We start from the raw sequence: 21,309 nt of genomic DNA on the forward strand, positions 1-21,309 counted from the left end.
AAATTACCTTTTTTGTTGTGGTTGTTTCTGTTGAACTATAAGCATTTGCCAAACTTTGTTGAACAGAAAAGTTCAAAATGGCAACACAATTCCAGTAAAAAGCAAAGTTATGGCCAAGCTCAATGAAGAGAGTAACCTAGAAAGATCCCCTACTGCATTAGCAGGGAGGCTTTGGGGAGCGTGGCTTTATGTTAGGCTAACAAAAAGTAGCCTATTACAATACCTTAACTGAAGAAAAATTGCCATTATTTTGCCTTTTTCTTTTGCTTTCAACTAAAAACTGGCTTTAGAAGAGATGAGCCTTCTTTCTTAAAAATATATATCTTTCTGTGGGTGTTAGGATGAAAATATGCAACACACATACATACACAGGCTCATGATGCTGAATTTAAGAAGGAAACTAGGGAAATATATCAGAACCCTTGGAAGTATAAACATCTTGTCATTAAAATATCCAGAAGGAGGCTGGGCGCGGTGGCTCACGCCTGTAATCCCAGGAGTAATTGGGGAGACCAAGGCAGGCGGATCATGAGGCCAAGAGATGGAGACCATCCTGGCCAACATGGTGAAATCCTGTCTCTACTAAAAATACAAAAATTAGCTGGATGTGGTGGCGCACACCTGTAGTCTCAGCTACTTGGGAGGCTGAGGCAGGAGAATCACTTGAACCCGGGAAGCGGAGGTTGCAGTGAGCCGAGATGGCACCACTGTACTCCAGCCTGATGACAGTGTGAGACTCCATCTCAAAAAATAATAATAATAATAAAAGAAAAAAATATATCCAGAAGGAGACCTCAGAATCTGTACTCAAGTAACTAGGTAATTGTATTTATAAAATAAACTGTCTCAATTTATATTACAAAAATAATCATCACATAATTACATCCTAACATTTTGGAGGCTTTTATAACTCTTTAAAATTCATGTGCAGTATTTGGACCAATCAGGTAAAATGTTACAAATACTATATTTACAATTACTTTCCATTATATTTTTCCTCTGAAAAACTACTCTGTTTGCAGAATTCAAGCAGCTTCAGCTGCTTGAAATCCTGAATACCTTTGTGTTTTCAAAAATCACACTTCATAAAGGGCACTTATTCTACAGAATTAAAGTGTACTGAATAATAAATATACTTTAAGTGATGCAAGCTGTCAAAACCCTTGAATGCTGAAGTTAAAGCTGATAGCCCTTCACAATTTTTGCTGCTTTGGAAAAGGAAAAGCAGCAGAATGAGAATGATTAAGTAAAGGCAATTTCACCTTTGAATTTCTTCATCTTTGTCTATTTGTCATAAATAACAATTTAAATATCCTCTAAGGTTAATGTTTTCTGATTTGATATGAAAGTACAGAAAAAATTAATATATTCAGGCATAATATGAGGCAACAGAGACTGAAGCATCTTATTTGTAGCAAATTTTATTTTCAAATAACCATAAAAGGTATCCAATTACTCTTCAGGTTAATTTATAAGATCATGCAAAATGTAAACAGAAAGTTCCAAAAGAAAAAACTTTCCTGACAATTCTAATATGTAAGGGAAAAGTACACAGAAATGTACACCAGGAACTTTCTACATATGGCTAATATCTGGATCTTTATTCTTGCTTGCTTTTTGTTATCTTAGCACAAGATAAAATGTAATGCAAAGAAGCGAAAATTAATCCAAGGGAAGAGAAACTTATTTATGTGATACATGATAAGGGAGGGTTAACTATATTAATATTCACAGAGAAATGTTGCAAGTAGGGAGTGATGTTAGATGACATTATCTTATTCTGCAACACAGTTAAACAGAAATTTAGTTGTGGCAATAATGTTACTACTTACATCATATTCATAGACTTTTCCTTGAGTATCATGCACAGTTCTGAACTTTCCCTCTCCCAACCTCACCACCCCCCCCAACTGCCAGGGAACCTCATAAAATAAAATGGAAATCTTCCCAGAGGGCATTTAAAATAATATTTTAAGTTAGAATTATAATTTATTTTTAAAATAAGGTAACTCATAATATTATTCTGAAAAAAAACTGTTGTGAGGGCAGAGCAAGTATTATTAAAATGTTTAAAATCAACAGCAAACCATTAAAAAAAAACTTCCTATTTTTGACATTGGCTGGAAGCAAAGAGCTGTGGCTTTACATTAGAGGCATTTTATTTATTTTAATATTGAGAGTTTGTTCCCAATTACTAAAAACAGAAAATAGATCTAAAAGGCCAATCCAGAGTTTATCTATATATATGGTTTCAAAGAAAATTCAATGATATTTCTTCAATTTGGACTAAGTCATACTGTGCTTATTTTGCCCTTTTGTGGAAGAGACTACAAAATGTAAAAGCTATTGAATGAGCTCAAGAGTACACGAACTCTCTACAAGTAAAGCTAGCTTTGTTTATAACATAGTTAAAATTTAAATAGCAAAACTTCATACAAAATTAGGTGTTTATATTTACTTTTTACAGCAGTATTATCCCTAATATTCTCTTTAAGAGCCTAGAATGACATGATTCCAAATTTCCATTCCAGAGCTTCCCAGTTCTAATGATTTCCACAACACGCCTTGCAGTCACACTGCAACAGAAAATGAGATGATATTTATATGTGGCTAATAAAAAACAATAATTTGTCTCCCAAAAAAGGGTTATTATAGAAGAATGTATGGTAGATTCCACTGGGATTTTGCTAAATAAAGCTATTTATGTTTTAGGTGATGAAAAATCACCTAAGTTTTAAAAGTATTTGCTTTGGGTCTTTTATTACGGAGCTTTATCCTTATTTGAGGTATCAAAAACCTACCCACTATGTAAGTCAGTATTAAGCGCACAGACACTAACTCTCAGTGAAGCTTTTTGCCCAAGATCAATCTGCCAGAAGTTAGACTAACCCAGGCAACTGGGAGGTAGAAGCTATGAAAATTTAGTGCCCTGCTCTCAACTAAGAGGTCCACATTTTTCTATTCCACACCAAACAGTAAATGTGTAGTTGCCCAGACTCAAAGACTGCTTTACATCACATTAAAGCACAATAGACCTTCCAACTCTGCATCACACGCTTCCTCTTCCCACTCACATAATTAGTACTCCTTTCTCTCTCTCTCTTTTCTTTCTTTTTTTTTTTTTTGGTTTTAAAAAATGTGCCTGTTTCAAATGTGTATTATTTTTTTCAGATGTCTAATTTCAGTTATGTTCTTTCCCTCTCTGGTCTCTTCCTGCATTTCACATACCAGACAAATATTTAAAGGTCTGTAAAACCAGGCGAAGTTCCAAAATACTTCTAAATGAAATTGCCATAGGTGACAGAACAGGGAAAGAAGGCAAGACTGTAGGGCAAAGATTTGAATAAACTGGCTGGAAATGCATTGGAAAATCTATTTAAGTTGCTATAGCTGTGGATGAGGTTTCAATGAGGCATAAACATTCAAGTTACTGACAAAACCAGCATGATTTGTGATCACTCAAAATAGTCTACTTGTCATGGTGCATTGCTTTTTTTTTATTAGTAAGTTGCTCTCTCTTCTTTAAAATTTTTTCTTTTTAGTATTCAGGAAGTGAAAGCTTTTAAGAAAACATTCAAAATTCTGAGAATACATGTAAGTGAAATATTTAATGTCTGTCATTCATAAAAGTTACATCATTTACATAGGGTTCATTTGTATATAATAAAAATTTCATCATAATGAAAAATTTTCTGGAAAGTATATGTTAGTTTGTTTAACATATGCTTTGGATATACAGCTAAATAGGAATAGCTAAAATTTTATTCTTCAAATATTCCCTTTAACAATTAAAAAAAACCTCATTCCTAAATATTTGTCTGTCTTTCATTTGCTTTTTTGTTTGCAATAATCATATGTAAATTGAACTATGCAAAGATTGGATCTTTTTATAGTTCAGAATATATTTGTATACTTCAATAAATTTGTTCATTGCATAGCAAACATGTAAACTCACATAGGATCTAAACATTTCACCCTAGTAATCTAAAAAAGTTGCTGAAATTTTACACAACAGTTTATTCTAAGGTTTATTTTGTTGTAATTTGGGTTCACTTTGTTTTTTATTTTTAATACATATGGCAATTGAATACAACAAAAGAAAATAAGTCATGAAAAGGTAAAAACCAAGTAAGTAATTTTATCCTAGATTACCAGAATTTAATCTCACTATGCTGTTTGTATTTTTTCATTAGTATAACAAGTTGTAAATGTACTGTGCTGCCTCTTTAAGTGTTCAAAATTAATTTCAACAGCGTGTGTTTAACATAAAGTTAACTATGTTTGCATCAAATAAATGTTTATTAATGAAAGCTATTTATCATACAAGAAACAGCAAAGATAAGTCATCATACAGAGGTGTACACTAGAGGTGACATATGTAAAAGTGCATGCAGAGATTTCTGTTTAAAAAGGAAGTAATAAACAATAATGCTAAAATTACTGGGGTTTGATCCCTATACTCTTAAATGACTGATAGCTTTTCTTTGAATTTACAGTTGGAAAATGCCATTAACAGGACTAATACACATTAGCAAGCAGGTGAAATGAATGTTTTGGACTTTATTTTACAACTATTTGTGCTTGACAAATGTGTGAAATTTTTTTCAATAATAATTTTTTTCAAATATGGGGTGGGCACACTACTGCCGGGTTGCTCTGGTTTTGTACATGGTTTATCTAATTTTGTTTAAACCACATAATTTTAGGCCTTTAGTTGTGTTAGACACCATAAAGAACACAAGTTTTGTTAACATTCAGTAAATGACATTTAAGTCTCTCTCTCTCTCTTTTTTTTTGGCTTAATAAATTTTTTAATGTATGATTATCATAACCTAATAGTGTCTTTGTCTTCACTGCAGTGGATTTCCGATCAAACTTTTCCCCTTCTTTTAATACTTTAGGGAATTTTCAAACGTCGGGATGTTTGGCTGTAATGCCCCAAGATTTGTTCTCCCTGAAAAAAATCATAGTGACAATTTATTAACTACAGAGCAACTTGGCTTTTAGGGGTCTGCAATTTCTATTTAGATTTACAAATATCCATTTGTGCTCAATAGACCTAACATGAAATCTTAATCATATTTAAGGTTTCTTTCCATGCAATTACTTTATATGCTAATTAGCCTTTTTATTCTAAAAATTGGACTGAGTCAAATCAGTGGGGCATTACTTTTGTTATAAGCAAATATATTCAAAGGTATTTCTAGGTTGAATTACATTGCATGTGCAACAATGTGTAACATTTCATATGAATCAGAAGTTTGGAAATCTAAAAACTATTTGTATGTTTAAATATTTCTAAAAATGTTGTATTACCATTTGAATAGCTTTTACATATAGATGCTGGAACACACTAGTACAGTTAAAACTTAAATAAAATTGATGGGAAAGAAAACTCCTTAGATTCAAAATGGTTTATTCACACAAATTTAATAGGATATATCACAATTGTTTGGTCCATAAATATTTAGGGGAAATAGTTTCTATACAATGCATTTATCAATAAACAAAGAAACATGGACAATTTTGCTAGACCACTTACTGTACTATAAACACGAAGCTCAATATATAAGATTATTGAATTTATCAACTATGTTTGAAAGAGTGCACAACTGCTTTCTATGACATGTTTGTCCCCTCTAACAGGATACACCATAAAAAGAGTTTCAGAAATAAGAGGTAAAACAGTACAAAACTAGTGAGGTGTCAAAAGGGCTTAAAACAGTTAATTTAACAAACAACACATATATCCTGATTTTTCACAAACTTACTTCCAAGTTATATCATAAGGCACATAGGAGAACTGAGTTATAATTAGTCTACTTAATAAAGTAGATCTATATAGTACCATATATTGTTCTGTCAAAGAACAAAATTTATAAGTGTCAATATTTTACCTGTAAAAGTGTATTAATAAGATCTCAGCCTTACCAAGGTTGTTTGGTCTGGTTAGTGGTAAATGCCCAAAATGTAATAGAAATATGAAAAGTCAAGATTTAAGCTCCATATAAGATGATAACCATACTTGCTAAATATATAATGGCAATCACACCTTTCTTCTGTTACAGTGTTAACTTATCTTCCATCAACTTTTTTTAAAAAATAAGCTACTTTCTGTGCTAATTTTCTAAAGACCCTGAGCAAAAGTTACAATAATGCACTTTAATGTGGGCAGTGAACTGTCAATATGTAACCACACATTTATACAGCCAGAAGGACACCTTTAAAATCTATTAAATAGCCACTTCGACCACCAAAGGAGATTTAAGGGGTCCAAAAAGTGGAGAATATGTGCAAAGTTATTCTTAACAATCCACTAAAGCAAGACATATATCTTGACTTCTTTTTTATTTTTTTAGGAAATCCACAATCTAATTGGTATTTAACTACAACAGAAGCGTAATAGATGAACATTCACCACTGCCCAGACCATTAAGATTTTAGCTTAAATTAAAAGAAAAAGAATGCTACTGTAAACTAGGAAATATATTCAGATCAGCATCCACAAGGCTTCTGAGTTTATCTACTTCAAGACTAATAACTTCAAATCTCTAATATCAGAAAAATTATTTTCAATACATAAGTCAACCTATGTCAAAATAAAATAAAACAAAACAAAACCAATTGTTGGTATAAGTCTACCAGGCTGGGTATTTTAAACATTATTCATATAGAATGCCAGATACAATATCATGGTACAGCTGAAGCCAATTAATAGAGCTATTAATTAAATTATACTGATTTTTTTACTTCTTAAAACATTATATTTTGCTTATTTCCATTTTCCCTGGGAAAAAAAGTTACTAGAAAGAATGGTTTCCAAGCTATTGTTTTTAGCTTTAGGAGGTTAAAAGTATGGAATGTCAAAATCAATGCGGAATTTTCATGGATACATAGGGAGCTTAAGAATTTTTCAAATGTTGAAAAACAAATAACCAAGTAAAAAGTTTTCAGAGTTGTACACCCCTAAGAGAAGGAAAAGTCACATTCCTGTTATAGATTTCTCACCTAATTAATCATTACTATTTAAAATGTCTGTAGTTAATGCTTTTATTTCATCATATTCCTCACTTGAATTAACAGTTCAGGTAAGAAATAGAAATATTAAAAACAAGTTTTCAGTTTTAAGATTTAAAAAATGTAATGTTTTCAAAACTCCATAATCACACATACAATTGCAAGATTTAAAAAGAAACTAATTATCTGGTTCTTTATTAACCTAATCATTTAACTGGGAATATGATTATTTGCCCATAATAATACCACTCTTTTTCTTTTTTCTTCGAGATTCTGGAAATAAGTAACATACAATTTTAAGAGGCACTTATTAGAATTATTCAAAAACTCTCCTTACCAACTGAAAGATCTAATTAATTTTTTTAAATCCAAATACACTTTGTAGACAAAATATATTCACTTAAAGGAGACAATACTGTAAACTCATTTGCCAAGTGGCTGCAGATGCTACACACCAAGCTGTTATTTTTATTCCCCAAATATCTTGTGGGTTAGAAGGAAAAAAAAAGTCTTGTAAATAATAAAATAATAATAATTAGAATAATAAAAAAAAGAAGAGGAAGAATTTAAAAAAAAAAAACCAATGTTAGAAAAGGTTCGTTAAGGTAGTTTGTGAGGGGCTTCCGGATTCGTGGCTGTCCATGTTAGAGGTCACGGATGTCACTACAGTGATAGTGGGATTGGTCAGGTCTGTTAAAGTGGTCGCAGTGCCGGGTGGAGTGAGAGCTCCGCTGTCTGCTGAGGGCGGGGCCGGAAGCGACGTGCCGTCAGCTTTATCAACACCCCCATTCTCCTGCCGCAAAAGGTTCCTTCTGAATTTGGCTCGTGCGTTTTGGAACCAAACCTGCAAACCAATCCCAATTGATTTCTTTACCGATGTTCATTTTTATTTTTCTTTTCTTTCTCTCTCACTTTTTCTTTTTTTCTTTTTTCTTTCTTTTTTTTTGATATATGTTTCTCCTTTTAAATATAATTGTTTGTTTTTCTTAGGAGGAAAGGGGCTTTTTTTCCTTTCTTTTAAAACAGAGTTATTCAAGTAACACTACGGATTTATTCTCTCTCAACTGCACTTATTCCACCCTGTAGCATTAACAAGTGCCACTTGGAACAACTGATGCTTAAGTGGATATACCATGGAAATGAACACATGGTGATAAAAAAAAAAAGGGGGGGAAACACACGGTGATTCCTCAACTGTTATCTTTTGAGAAGGGGTAGAAGCAGGGCCATTGAAAGTATGGCAAAGTAAGAATCACTCATATGAAATGGACATCACTGAAACAGACTTCAAGCCATTCCTGAGCCCAACACACGGTATATATTCTTCACATAGAAAAAACTCCCAGGGCCACAGACCTCAAACAGCCTGAAACTGTTCAGCAGAATTTAAAATGCCTGCTATTTGTCACCAAGAAGTGAGAGAAGATCACAGGGGACTCACAACAACCTATCATAATTTCATTAGTTATATGTTCTTGCCATGATGAGTTTAGGAAATCAATTGGACAGCAGAACTAACTTCCAGTATTTTGTTTTTAATTATGGTTTGTTAAGGCAGGAAAATACTTGCTCCAGTTGGCTGCTGAAACACTAACCATACTTTTGGCTTTTCAGGAGTAGAAAAAAGGTTCCACCTGAATTTGGAAGGTGAGTGAGGCTGCCAAAAGTTTGCCGAGTTAAGACAGTGCCAACTGGTCCCTCTCAAGTCTGCGCACTGAGCATATTAATGGAAATCGATAAAGCCACGGCCTGTGCAAATAACATCATTCACATTTGCACAGCGGTGAGACAAGCTGTGCTGCCTTTGGAGGGCCCATCTCCACATATGTAGAGAGAATGTGGCTGTATTTAAAAAGACCCTGGGTCTCTGTTTGGGCACCCTCCAGGAAGCCCCTGCAAAATCTCAGAACACCCTCTAGGGAGATAGCTAAGATAAACTAGTAAGAAGCAATATAGGAAATATCTGCGTCGCTCTAACCAGGGAAGAGCACTATTTTTACTGGCAAGGGGAAGGGAAATGTATGCACAGTCAGTGATGCACGTGTCTTACCTGCAAAACTCTTTTGGTCAGACCTGTTTTCTGGGCAAGCTGCTTGAGGTCCTTGGCATCCGGGTTGTGGTTGATGGCAAAGTAGGATTTCATGGTCCGGAGCTGGTGATGCTTGAAAGAAGTTCGCATGCGCTTGGTCTTCTGCGAGGGTGGATAAGGCTGCTGGTCCCGGTCCAAGTGGTCTGCCTCATTCTCATTACAACCTGTTGCAGTAACAGTGAACAAACAACTGCTCAGTGGAAATTCTTGCATTAGCTGACATGATGGCAGGCTGTATGACACTGCTATGTTAATAAAGCAGCAGTGAAAAAGGTTGTCAACCCAATTATGAGTAGTATCTAGACAAAAAGAAAGAAGATAATTGCTAAAGTAAGCTGAACTCGTCTGTTAATGTAGACACAACCAAAGCTTATGCAATAGAAAAATATTGGTTAAATCCTCTCTTTTGTTTAATGGCTGCTAGAAGAATTTGAGAATATGAACAAACCCTAAGTAGTAAAGTGGGAGTGAGAGAGACCTACGAGAGTGAGAAGAAGAAACCCTTTTCTAATATAGTTATTTGCACCAGCTCCCCACTGCCCACACTCACAGTGTTTTAAGACTCTACATTTTGTCTATATTTCTGGAATGAGACACACTGTGTGAAGCTATTGCTTTTGTCATGAGACATGGAGAAAAAAGTATTACCATTCTCTCAAGTCTGAAAGTTTCTGAGAGCCCACCAACTAACGAAGCATCTAGGTCAATTCTGAGGGTTAGCCTTTTCTCATATTCCTAGAGCTCCCTCAGTCAGGAGAAAGTTAGAAAAGGCTGAAAAAGGAGGGGAAGTTAGAAATTTAAAATTTGTGAATTTCTTATGTAAACATAAGAATATTATTTGTTTCAGCTTTTAGCTATGACTGGTTAACACAGGGCTATACCAGAAAGAAAATATTTTTCCCCCCGGAGTGATTTTAATAAATATTTCTGAAAGAGAATGAGCCCAGACTTCCCTTCACACGGTTCATGCCTGAAGCGCTCCCCACAGCTCACAGTTGAGAGACACTGATGGTGCTTATTTCTAGGCTCAGATCTTAGTCCCTTTTGCTCCAGATGTGTGTGAGTGGGATGTGAGCTGTGCCCCTGGCTGGCCTGGCAGAGAGAGGGCGGCATTTTCTCTCCCCTCACAAAGACTTTCTTAGCACCAAGGGCAAAACAACCCAGTCTTTGAAACCAGCCAGAAAGTCATTATCCCCAGGATGTAAAGCTGCACATTTAAAGGGTCATTTCCAAGAATCTACTGGCTCTGCATAGGAAATACAATTGTAAAATGAAAACATTTTGTGAAATATTTACAAAACCAACTTCAGCCAACTTCACAAATTAAAGAACATGGCAATTTTTTTTCTTTAAATCCTTCCTTCAGATAGTTATATAAATTTAGATCTGATCATCCTGCCTTGTACTGCTTTATAATAGAAAATCTAAAACCAACCTGATCATGTCATTCCAGGGAGAAAGAAATCTGAATCTTAAAAAAGGGAGGCATCCCTTAATATGAGCTCTTCCAATCTGCTTAATAAAATGTTCTGCTTAATAAAATGTGATCTGCCTGCTAGGCTCTGTTTAGAATTACTTTTTAAAAAATATTCAGCAAATCAGCATATTTACAGAAATACAGAAATTTTGTAGTCATCAACCAAGAAGTCAGCCACATATAAAACTCACTTAACAAGAAATTCCTCCTAATGTAAAAAGACTAGACACAAACAAATGTCTCCTTTGTTTGTATTTCCGTAAGACACGTAAGTAGGAGGACACACTTGGCAAAAGAACAGGTGAGTTCATTGAGGGAAATGACTATACCATACTCAACTTTGAATTGATTCCCTGAGTCAAACACAGGGGTAGGAGCTCAAGAAGCATTCAATCAAGATGTTGGGCCCTTTGTTCATCAGTAATTACAAGTGAGTATTAATGCGAAATTAAATCAACTTGAAGTGGAATCCAAGTCAGATATATACATTTGAATGTAAAACATGGGCTTCTTAAACTCCACCAGAAAGGGTACCATATGTCCAGAGATAACAGAAAGAGTATACATTACATTTTATCCTATTTTGGCCCAGTGGGGATATGTCAAGTTCAAATATTCTACAGAATTGCACTTCCATATCCTCAAATGGATGAAACAGCATCTCTATGACCTACTATAAAACTATACTTATCTCCAGTAAACTCAGCCATATTTCATAACCAGATTATAAATATACCCACAAAAAATAGTCAAAGAGGCACACGTTAGTTATCAGAGAGTTCTTCAAGTAAGATTTCTTTCCTATCATATGTAACATGTAACCTTTCCTGAACAACACATCAAATTGAATTTCACACTTGGGACAGAGGACTTGGTGTTTAAATAATGCCCTTGGCCATCTTTCCCCCACTCCACACCAGGGTAATATATAGAAACGAATATGATTCCCAACCTGACTATATAATCATTGGTTCTTAAAATGAAATTTATGAAAAATAATTGTAGTAAGATTTAATGAAATTGCTTCCCTGAAAATGCATTCTATATCCATTATTGCTGATTAAAAACTCAGCAGAGCCTTTTAGTGTGTTAAATACAGCTATAGGCCCTGTTTCCACATAAAATACACAATCCAATGTGTAAGGAGATAGCTCGTTGGGTCTTTATTAAACAGATATTACTATATATGATTTTCCTGTGACTGTTATATTATGCAACTTAATAGAGAAACCTATTTCTTCTACAGAGTAACAGTGCATTATCTGATATTATTTATGTTTAACTACACATGCGTTATATAAACTTGCAAATGACTGTTTCTCCAAGGCCTATTGCTAAAGCTGTAGGGGATTCCCCCACTCCCTGAATTACGAGACGAAATGATAACTCTTAAAGCTGTCTTAAATATCTACCTGTCAGTTCACATCCAGTATTATAAAGTTAATGAGAAGATCTAAGTATTTTATTTCCAGTCACTTATGCAATGGTCACCCATCCTAAAGTGAGTGTCGCTGTGAAAGTATGCAGCCTTCTGAGAATTAACTGATCCCTGGAAGACCACTAGGGGTCAGTGCCAGGCTAATTTAACCACCAGGAGCCTTAAAAGTTTGGATAGGAAGAAAGGACTTAAGGAAACGGTATTTTGAGAAGTGGCAAAAGTTTAATCTCTCAATTAATGTTTAAATTACACAAGTAAGAGCTTCCTATCCTAAACTAAATCTTCTGCTCATCCCTAGAGGGCTTTATTTCAAGCTAGCATTTCAGGTAAACTTTCCATGTCTCTTTCTAAAATATTTGCCTGATTAATTTGCACAGAGGTATAAACGAAACTAGGGACATTCTCATTAAAAGGCATTTGCCCTGTTAAGCACTAGCTGGCCTTTGCCAAGTTTCACATCTTCTCTGAGATTCTTTGAATCACAAACATGTTTTCTGCACATTTTGAAAACATATTGTGTAAATTATACTTAGTTTAGTATCAACCTTACCCTTTATGAGACTTGTTTACATTTAATGTTTACATTTAATGAAAGATAGCAAGATAAAATCCAAAGAAGCCTAAAATAATGAGTTAAAACTGGATTTATTTTATTTTTTACATTTTAACATGTGTTTAATTTGCTGAAGGGTTTCTTTCCCTAGTTTTGTAACAAAGTGGCATCAGATTTGCAAGCACTGTTTTAAATGATGGCCTTATTTCTGGTCAGGCATCTTCAAACCGATTCCCATAGATAATTTTAATCTAATCTTTAAAATATATATACTATTGAATAGTATCTCTGGGAAAAGTCCAGAAAGGATGGAGTAGATGTTAACTAAGAGGCATCCAGTTTGTAGTGGTGCGAGGTACAAACTCTTCGGGCTAAGGGGGCCTAAGCAATTTTTCCCTCCTTTGGGAGCAAGACAAAAGCGACCTTCTCCACAACAACTTGTAGCAGCATTAATTTGCAAACTAAAGACCTAAGTGGCTCAGAAGTATTCTTTTATTCTTCTTAAAAATAAATTTGTGTTCTCTAGTTATTTTCAGAGAAGTAAAAGAATCTAAATTCTACTGCTCTTAAAGCTCCTTGGATCTAACATGAAGATCCAAGGCGAAATCAAATTTAGCTAATTAGATTAAATAAACAATCAAAAAGTCAGGCTTGCCTACTGTTTGGCTAGAAATCTTCACCCTTTTGGACTTTATCCGGCCTGAGAGATCCCTTCTTTCCAAAAAAAAAAAACTCACTAGTTGTGTATAAGTGGCTTGCTTTCTCTCTCTCTCTCTCTCTCTCTCTCTCTCTCTCTCTCGGGAATTAGGGCCTTGGTGAGTGGCTTGAGATTCCAATGTCACCTTCTATTAATAAAGAACAATTAGTGCCCTGCCTGCCCTGCCCCGGGGACAACGCATCAAAGAAGATGAAGTAAGCATGCTGGGCAAAGTGGCCCCTAACCAAATCTCCTGCCCCAGCACAGCAGGGGCCATTGTGAGGGCACAGCCACTACCGACGGTTGCCAAAACCCAGGGCTTCGCCCGCTGCCCTTACACAGATTGACCGACCCTGGTGAGATTTGCAGTGAGCCGGCGGGTCCTATTCTTTTCGTCCAGCAACCCTGGTATGAACCCCCTAGGGACAAGTGCTGCCGCACCACAGTGTTCCCCATTGCTCCCTATTCTCCCTGCAAGGCCACCCGCTGTGCTTGCCCATAAAGGATTCACCTCTTCAGTTAGATCAGGCGGTAGAGAACCCCAGGAGAGAGCCTAACGGAGGTCTGAGAGAGCGGCCACTCATCCTGTGTGGATTCCCCTGAAAACTCTAAACTGAGAGCAGGACTCTTAGCTTCACATTCACACTGGCTGTGTGATCTTGGGCAAATCACTTAAGTGGTTGGACACTGTTCTTTACCATTGACTAGCAATGTCAGGCACCATACCAGGCCCTGGGAACTGGAAGAGAAAAACAGGCAAGATCCCGTGCTCTGGGGTGCCCATGCTTGGTATCTGGGGGCATTCGTAGTAATAGAGTGGGGTTGCCATAATAAGGTCCTCAAGCTTCCTTCCAACAGAATGATCTCCCCTGTCCTGAGTGTCAGTCTGCTGAGATTCTCAGCCAGGTGTGGGCCAGGGCACTGAAAGCCAAAGCAGTTAAGGTCCTTAGGCTCCCCAAAGGTTAGCCAGGGCTTTCTAAAACCTCTTTTTTCCAGTGATTGGGACTCACAAGAATAGCTTCTGTTCTGCTCAGAGTTAGATTATCATCTGCAGAGCCGATCACCATCCTCACCTGGAGGATGGGGAGTGGGGGCAGGCTACCAACAATGGGAAACTGATGCATGTGAGAGATTGATACATGATAGGCATGTCCCCCAAAGCAAGGAAGAATGTGTTCTTGACTTGTCTGCATGTTGTTTTTAATGAAGAGAGGAGGTGGTTGAGTATAGATAAATGGTCTGAGATACCACTAAGCCTCTTCAGGAGGCCTGACCTGAAGGTACTTTCAGTTCCAGGGGTCGGGATGTCTGGATGGTCTATCACACCGGGAATGAGACGGCTGGATGAATATCCTGACTTAGGAAAGACACAGGCTAGCTCAGCTGTGGAGAGTGATTCCCACCCCTACAATCGCTTTTTGCCAAGATCAGGGATTAGGTTTTTCAACACTCTTGCCAACTGTGTTCCTGATTAACTTTGGGCTGGTGACCACAGCCTCTGACCCCTCTAGACAGACTAGGGTTGGGCTCTGTAGACTTTTTTTTTTCTTCAGTATTTAGGAAACCTCCTCCAGGATCTATAATTTGGCCTCCACAAAGAAATTGCCCTGGGGCTGTTTTGCTCCAACTGAGAGCCAGAAACTAATGGGCTCATTAACTAATGGGCAACAAGGATTTGGCTCTGCCTGTTTGGGGAAAGTCACTACAGCCCCATAGTTATGAATGTGTTTTTTGCCACAACCTAAATAAAGTGCTGCCTCTCCCTCCCTTCCCCCCTCCTCCTCCCTCTCTCCCTTCCTTCAGAGTGAGAGGGAGTTGTAGTGAGAACAGAGGCATTGGGCAAAACACACTCTTGCAGCAAGACTTTGGACGGGGAAGGAGCTCTACGAATTTTCGTCAGGGAGGCCGGGGCTGCGCCGGGGGTGAGGATAGGGGGCACACCTGAGTTGTAATTGACGATGTCCACTCCCAGCGCTGGGCTCTTCCGCTTCCGGGGCCGCCCCTTCTGCACGGTGCCCGTACCGTTGAAGTAAGGCAGGGCCAGGCCGCCGCTCTTGGCCGCCAGCTCCGTGTAGCTCAGCTGCGGTGGATACTCTCCTTGCAAGAGGGTCTCGAAGTGGGCGCGGCAGTACACCAGGCTGTCCTTCATGCCGAAATGGTCGCCCGTGGTCAGAGTCTTGTTGCAAGTGGAGCAGGTGAAGCAGCTCAGGTGGTAGACAGAGTCTCGGGCGCGCATGACCATCTCCGAGGCGGAAATGCCAAGGTGGCAGCGGGCACATCTCTGCACAGAGAACCTTCTGGAAGGAAACAGTTGAGTCAGGGCGCTAGTTGAAGCAAGGCAGAGCCATCTCCCACCCGCGACACCTGGGTTTGGTCTGCAGTGGCCTGAGACTGGGACCTGGGAGGGTTCCAGGGGGACAGGACAGTGGGCATTAATTTTATTTGCTCATCGACATTTTCTGATAAACCAAGACAAAGGATCTTTACATTAAAGTCAGAAGAATCGGGCAACTAAGCCTTAGTTTTCTTCTCTGTAAAGTGAAAATTTAAAAAATTTTAAAAAATTAAAAAAGCAAACCACTAGTTAGCACTAGCTAACTCACAGTACTAGAATATTAAATTGCCATGCCAAGTGAAAACACTTAATCAATTACAAAATATTATATGAATGAAAGAAGATATAATTATTCCTGGATGTGCGCGGGTTTGGGAAAGCATGCAGACACAGTCCTGGAAAATGACGATTTTGTAGAGGACAGGTTATTATTTTTTTAACCACTTATCTTGCTTGCCTGAGAGTGGAACTAGGTCACCTGCACATAGTTCTGTCTTTCCCAATGCAGAAACATAACTGAGAAGAATCAATAAAGACGCCTGCTGCTGAGTTTTCTCCAATCTGGCGGGCATGGTTGTAACTAGCGATGAAAGGAACTCGGAATTGAGTGGCTTGGGTTTTGGCAATGGCATTTATTCCTTTTCATAGTCATTTACAGAGTCTCCTGCCACCTGCGAAAACCTAACACTCTGTTGCTGCTGCCCGAGCCACTAGTTCAGTTTCAAGGCGCAGAACTTGCCCAATTCGTAACAAGCGGAAAACAAAAACCCAATCAAGTCTCGGTCGACCGAGACCACGTCCATTTACTCTTCCCCAGATTTCCCCAAGTTCCGCCAGCCAAGCTGAGAAGTGATGGGAGCGTGTGGTATTCGCTGATAAAGCTCTAGACCTTTAATGTCCCTCCCACCCACCCTCACCGTCGGTCAGGGAGACTGCAGCTTGAAGGCATATGCAGTGGGTTTCCCTGGTCTCCGAAATGATAACCGCACCCGGAATGGGGCAAAAGGTAGGGGACGGAGAGGGAATTCCGGGCTCAGGAAGATGGCCCCGCTAGGTGTACTCGGGCGTAGGAAGTGGGGGTGTAGGGGAGTACCTGTAGTAATCCTCCTTGCAGTAAATGCTACCGTCCTTGGCAAAGCAGGTGAGCTCGGACTCGAGGGCCAGCTTACATTCACAGCACTTCAGGCATCTCAGATGCCACTGTTTGTCCACAGCCAGCAGGTAGTACCTGTCCGAGATCTTGCCCCCGCAGCCGGCGCACAGGGCGGGCTTCTCCGGGCTGAGCGGGGGCATGCCCTGCCAAGAAAGCACACCGCAAGGCTGAGGAGGGCGCGCGGTGTAGCCGCACGACGCGGGGTTCTCCCCCAGACAGACCGAGCCCAGGGCGTGCAGGGAACGCGGCAGGGGCCAGGGTCCACTGCACAAAGGCAAAAGTCAGGGAAAACGTTTGTGATTTCTCTCTTTGCGGCTCGCTTTCTTTCTTCCGTGTCTGCCTGAACCGGCGTTCGCGTCCTCCCGGGACTATTAACCTAAAGACATCCCGGCCATCCGGAGCCTCGCTTAAAAAGGACTAGGAGAATATTGACTACAGTTTGGTGATCGTTTCCGAATTCAAATAATTACAAGCTAAAAATTGTGGTTTTCGACGCACACAAAATAAAACAACGGAAATGATAGGGGAGTGAAAAGGAAATTTAAACGAGCACAGGTTATTTTTAAACAAAAAATATTACAGTTCGATTTCTCCAAATTCTTATAAGCAGCATTGAAATCAAAAGCAAAGGGGAGATTATTGGACCTGCGCTCATAATTTGGTCGACTTTGTTTTAATTGAGATATATTTGGCAGACCCTGCTCTTCCCTAATTTTCAGGGCTATTGGTCCCGTTCCCAATAAGTGTGTAAAGTGGCTGTTCCCAAAGAGGGTCTGTTGTCCAGCCCGCTCTATATAGTCCCCTCTTTCCCTAGCATCAACAGGCGTACTGAGACCTTTGTCTTGAAAATCTGTTTAGTGCCCAAGTTACGCTTCCGTCTGGGTCCTACTGACCCGACTGGGGATGCCCCAGTGGCCCCACCTTGAGGAGCCCAGCCCCGCTGCAAAATTTGGGTTTGGGTTGCTACTATTTGTTTTTAAACGTGATGACCAGAAAGAGGGAAAAGGAGTTAACCTCCAGACATTTCCCTCACGACTAGCAGAAATGGATTGAACTTCCCCACGAAACTTCAGCGGGCCTGAAAAGGTAAAGTTTAGCCCTTTACTCCGACCAGGGGCCCCGGCACTGAATGAGTGTTACAAATATAGACACGTTCACCAGTTGGGCCACTTGGCCGGATCCAAAACCCAGCTGACAAGGACTAGAGCAGTCTCCTGATTAGTTTGGGCTACAAGTCCTACTGCAGTACCAAAGGATCTACACAGCTATGTTTGGCTGAAATCATTTCCGGAGACTTCTGTAGTTCCCCCCCTCCCGTTAGTAATCTGGAAAGGGAAGCGCTTAGATAAGTAATTAGTTTTCTTTATTAAAAGGACATGAGTTTATTATTATGGATAGTAGAAACAGTGGTAGTTGATTAGCTTGTTTAAGGGCTGGTTATAAAGTTCATGCGTTTCGACTGGGTGCCGCGCTCCTCCGTACGTTTTATTTGATTTCCCCCTACACATGACACCCGCCCGGTCCTGGCGCTAAACGTAGTGCTGTCTCGTTAGAGGGACTGAGTCGGGATGCTAGAAACCCTGAGATTCTCTCGGTTAGGGGTCCCAAGCCCCGAGCGTCTAGAGAACTGGAAATGACCCAGTCGCGTCCGAATCTACTCCAAAGGTGCAGTCATCAGGCCCAGAGACTAAGGCCACCTGGGCTCCTGCTTGGTTCGGACGCCTCGGCAGCGCGCCGTCCTCCTATTGCCTGCGCCCAGCTTGCCCTCGGAGCTGCGGATCCTCGCCGGGGAGACGCCCGCCCCGGAATCAAGGGAACCTTGAAGTCTGTAGAAGAGAACGCCACCGCCCCCCACCCCACCTCTTCCCAGTTCCTCTCCCTGCCCTTTCGGAATCAGCTGCGATAGAGGATAGCTAGCTAATGCAGACATTTCGATTCAGAAAAACGACCGTTTCTTAGCCCTGCAGACCTGGGTGGACGGGAGAAAACTCGTCCGCCACCCTCAAGTGGACGTCTCTACGGCCCGCCGCCCCGGATCTCCACCGGCCAGGGAGTCGGCTTGGTTTAACAGAGGGCGCAGGGGTGCCCGGCTACCGCTGCGGCGGAGCCCTTCCTTGCTGCGGCGGAGCCCTTCCTTACCGCGTCGCGGCCGTTGAGCTGGGCGCCTTTGGCCAGACGGGCCTCAGTCTTGGATCTGCGCTCCATCTCCTCCATGATGCCTTGGATGTGGCCTCCGGAGATCCCGTGGAAGAGCATGGCTGGGGGGCGGAAAGGACACGAGTTGTCTTCTGCTCGGCACCCCACTATTTCCATATACACACGCCCGGGGCTTTCAGCTCATCCGAGTGAAGGAGGCAAGGGACCCGAGAGGGCTGCGCTGTGGGAGCGCAGAGACGCTCGAGGATGGAGGGAAAGAAGGAGAGAGAGGAGGAGAAGAAATAGATGGAGTGGAAATCGCTCTGCTTGGGGGGCCGAGGGGAAGTAAAAAGAACTGGGAAGAGTGGGGGGGAAGCCTCAGCGGCTCCCTGAAGGAGATGTGCAGAAAACAAACAATTCGGGCGGAGGGAAAAAGAGGCGTAGAAGGCGAATCTTACTGCTCTGAGAGATCGAGTTACTAATGGGAAACAACTGCAGCGGGGGTAGGAAAACAAAATCTGGTGAAGAAAGAAAATAGTTTTGAACACAAAGAAAGAAAAAGACGTGCTATTTTCAGCGTTCCCTGGCTGCTTGCAAGTTCCCAGTGCCTGTAGGTTGGGTTGGGGACTGCTCCTGCCTGAGCTGTGTCCAATTTGTTAAGAGACTAAAGCCAGCCCATTTTTGATAATTTAGTAGGAGGAGTTCTCTCCCCGGAGCTGCCACGGATTTTTATTCAGACAACAAAGACCTGTCATACTCCTCTCAACCCCCTGGTGATGGGCAAGCAGGACAAACATTACAAAGGGGTGGGGGGATAGAGAGCGGGGAGACAGGAGGAGGGGGCATTTACCTCCCCACAAAACACACACACGCGCGCGCGCGCGCACACACACACACATCCTTCCAAGAGTTCCCAGCAGTCATGTTTTAAAGGGGAAAAGGAGCTCTTGTTGTCCCCGCCCTGGTGCAGGAGGCCTAGAGCCCGCCTATTTGATCCGAGTTCAAGATCAGACCTTGGCTCAGGACACACAGAATATCAACTTCAAACTTTGAATTTCCTCCTTGTGGACTTTTTCATCCCCAGCCTGCAGGACTGTCACCCGAAATGCATAAATATTGAGCAGAAATGTAAGCACTTTACTGAAGTGGAGATAATGCTGGTTCCTCTCCTCCCCATCCCATCTTCCTCAATCCACTTTTAAAAGCAGTTGTCTGACAATTCATCTCTTTGCCTCACCTTCTTGAGGGCCGGAGACCCTACTAGATGCTGGCTTCATCCAAAGTGGAAAGGGCGTTTGGAGCGTCTGCATTTCTCAGGGTTACTTTTGGCAAAACAATTTTCTTTGAGAAAATTAGAGTGTAGGGGACAGGGCATGGACCTGTACACACGGGTACGCAATTGCGCCTTGGCCATAGGGCGGCTTATTCTCTTCCCCGGTTCAGGTTTGAAGGAAGGCTGCCGGAGATTCTAATGTCTCATTTGAAACTTGCCAATATGGGAAGCGACTTGAGGACTCCCGGGAGCTTGGCGCCTGCCCCCGCAGGACTGGGCGCTAGCCCCATCGCGTGCTGCTCCCACTACCCTGGCAGGACAGAGGACTTGTAAAACTGGGTGCACCCGCACACTCAGAAGGGTGTGAAAGGGACTCTTTGCCGTGGAGGAGGGGAAGGTGAGAACTGACAAGCAGAATGGCAGACCTGCTCCTCACAAGAGGTGGGATTGTACCTGTCGCCCTCTGTTCCCGGTAGCGGCGGCCCCTCCCTGGCTCCATTAAAAAGTGTCCACAATACTGTGATATTGTCGATTCATTCAAACGGCCAGAGGCCCCCCAGGGTACCGAAGCACAGCGCTGCGGCAGGAACCAACGCGGCTTTACCCAGAGATGAGGACGCGCCGGCCGCTCTCTATTCCTTTCGTGCCCGTCGTCAGCCTGCGTTCCCCACTACTTCCCGCCGCCTTTCCCAGGACTGCGGTGCCTGTGTCCTGGCACATCCTAGATACCTCAGAAGAGCCGCCCGGCCGCAGACCCGCTTCCCTCCGCCCGGGGGAGCCCGACCGGGAACTGTGGCCAAAGCTAGAAAGACCACGGGAGAAAAGCCAGGGAGAGAGGGAGGGAGGGAAGACGGAAAGAAAAAAAGAAGGGAGAAGATGAGAAGAAGGGGAAGGAAGGAAGGCAGAAATAAAGCGAGGGAGGAAACGACCCCTGGTGCAGCAGCCTGACTTCCTGTCCCAAAGCGTTGCCTTCTGAGGCTGCTGGAGTGGCCTCTTCCATGAAACTCAAGGCTCTACTGCTTCCTCTCCTTTTTTCTCAGGGTCAAAAATAATGTTATTTGCAGACTGGACGCAGTTTAGGTACTCCGGGTGCCAGAATGCAGCTCATAAAACACAATTTCACACAAAAATGAAGCCAATC

At 41.0% G+C, this 21,309-nt stretch overlaps 1 protein-coding gene across 3 annotated transcripts; it reads right to left on the bottom strand.

The window, feature by feature from the left end:
• Positions 1-1,405: 1,405 nt before the first annotated feature.
• On the bottom strand, positions 1,406-21,048 carry LHX9 (LIM homeobox 9). Of its 3 annotated transcripts, XM_012501960.2 has the most exons (6): positions 20,133-21,048; positions 18,899-19,017; positions 16,700-16,902; positions 15,213-15,568; positions 9,068-9,270; positions 6,737-7,861 (listed from the first exon to the last, which is right to left on the bottom strand). In XM_012501960.2, exons 1-6 carry the CDS (start codon positions 20,203-20,205, stop codon positions 7,604-7,606), a joined length of 1,212 nt encoding a protein of 403 aa, XP_012357414.1. In that variant the 5' UTR covers positions 20,206-21,048; the 3' UTR covers positions 6,737-7,603. The 3 variants fall into 3 exon arrangements, with proteins under 3 accessions (XP_003264559.1, XP_030674281.1, XP_012357414.1); XM_003264511.3 differs by lacking the exon at positions 20,133-21,048 and having other exon boundaries at positions 1,406-7,861; positions 18,899-19,524; XM_030818421.1 differs by lacking the exons at positions 6,737-7,861; positions 20,133-21,048 and adding an exon at positions 2,995-4,954 and having other exon boundaries at positions 18,899-19,524.
• Between the last annotated feature and the right edge of the window lie 261 nt (positions 21,049-21,309).

Source organism: Nomascus leucogenys, chromosome 9 (assembly GCF_006542625.1).
Source record: "Nomascus leucogenys isolate Asia chromosome 9, Asia_NLE_v1, whole genome shotgun sequence".
In the NCBI taxonomy this organism is placed as follows: Eukaryota; Metazoa; Chordata; class Mammalia; order Primates; family Hylobatidae; genus Nomascus; species Nomascus leucogenys.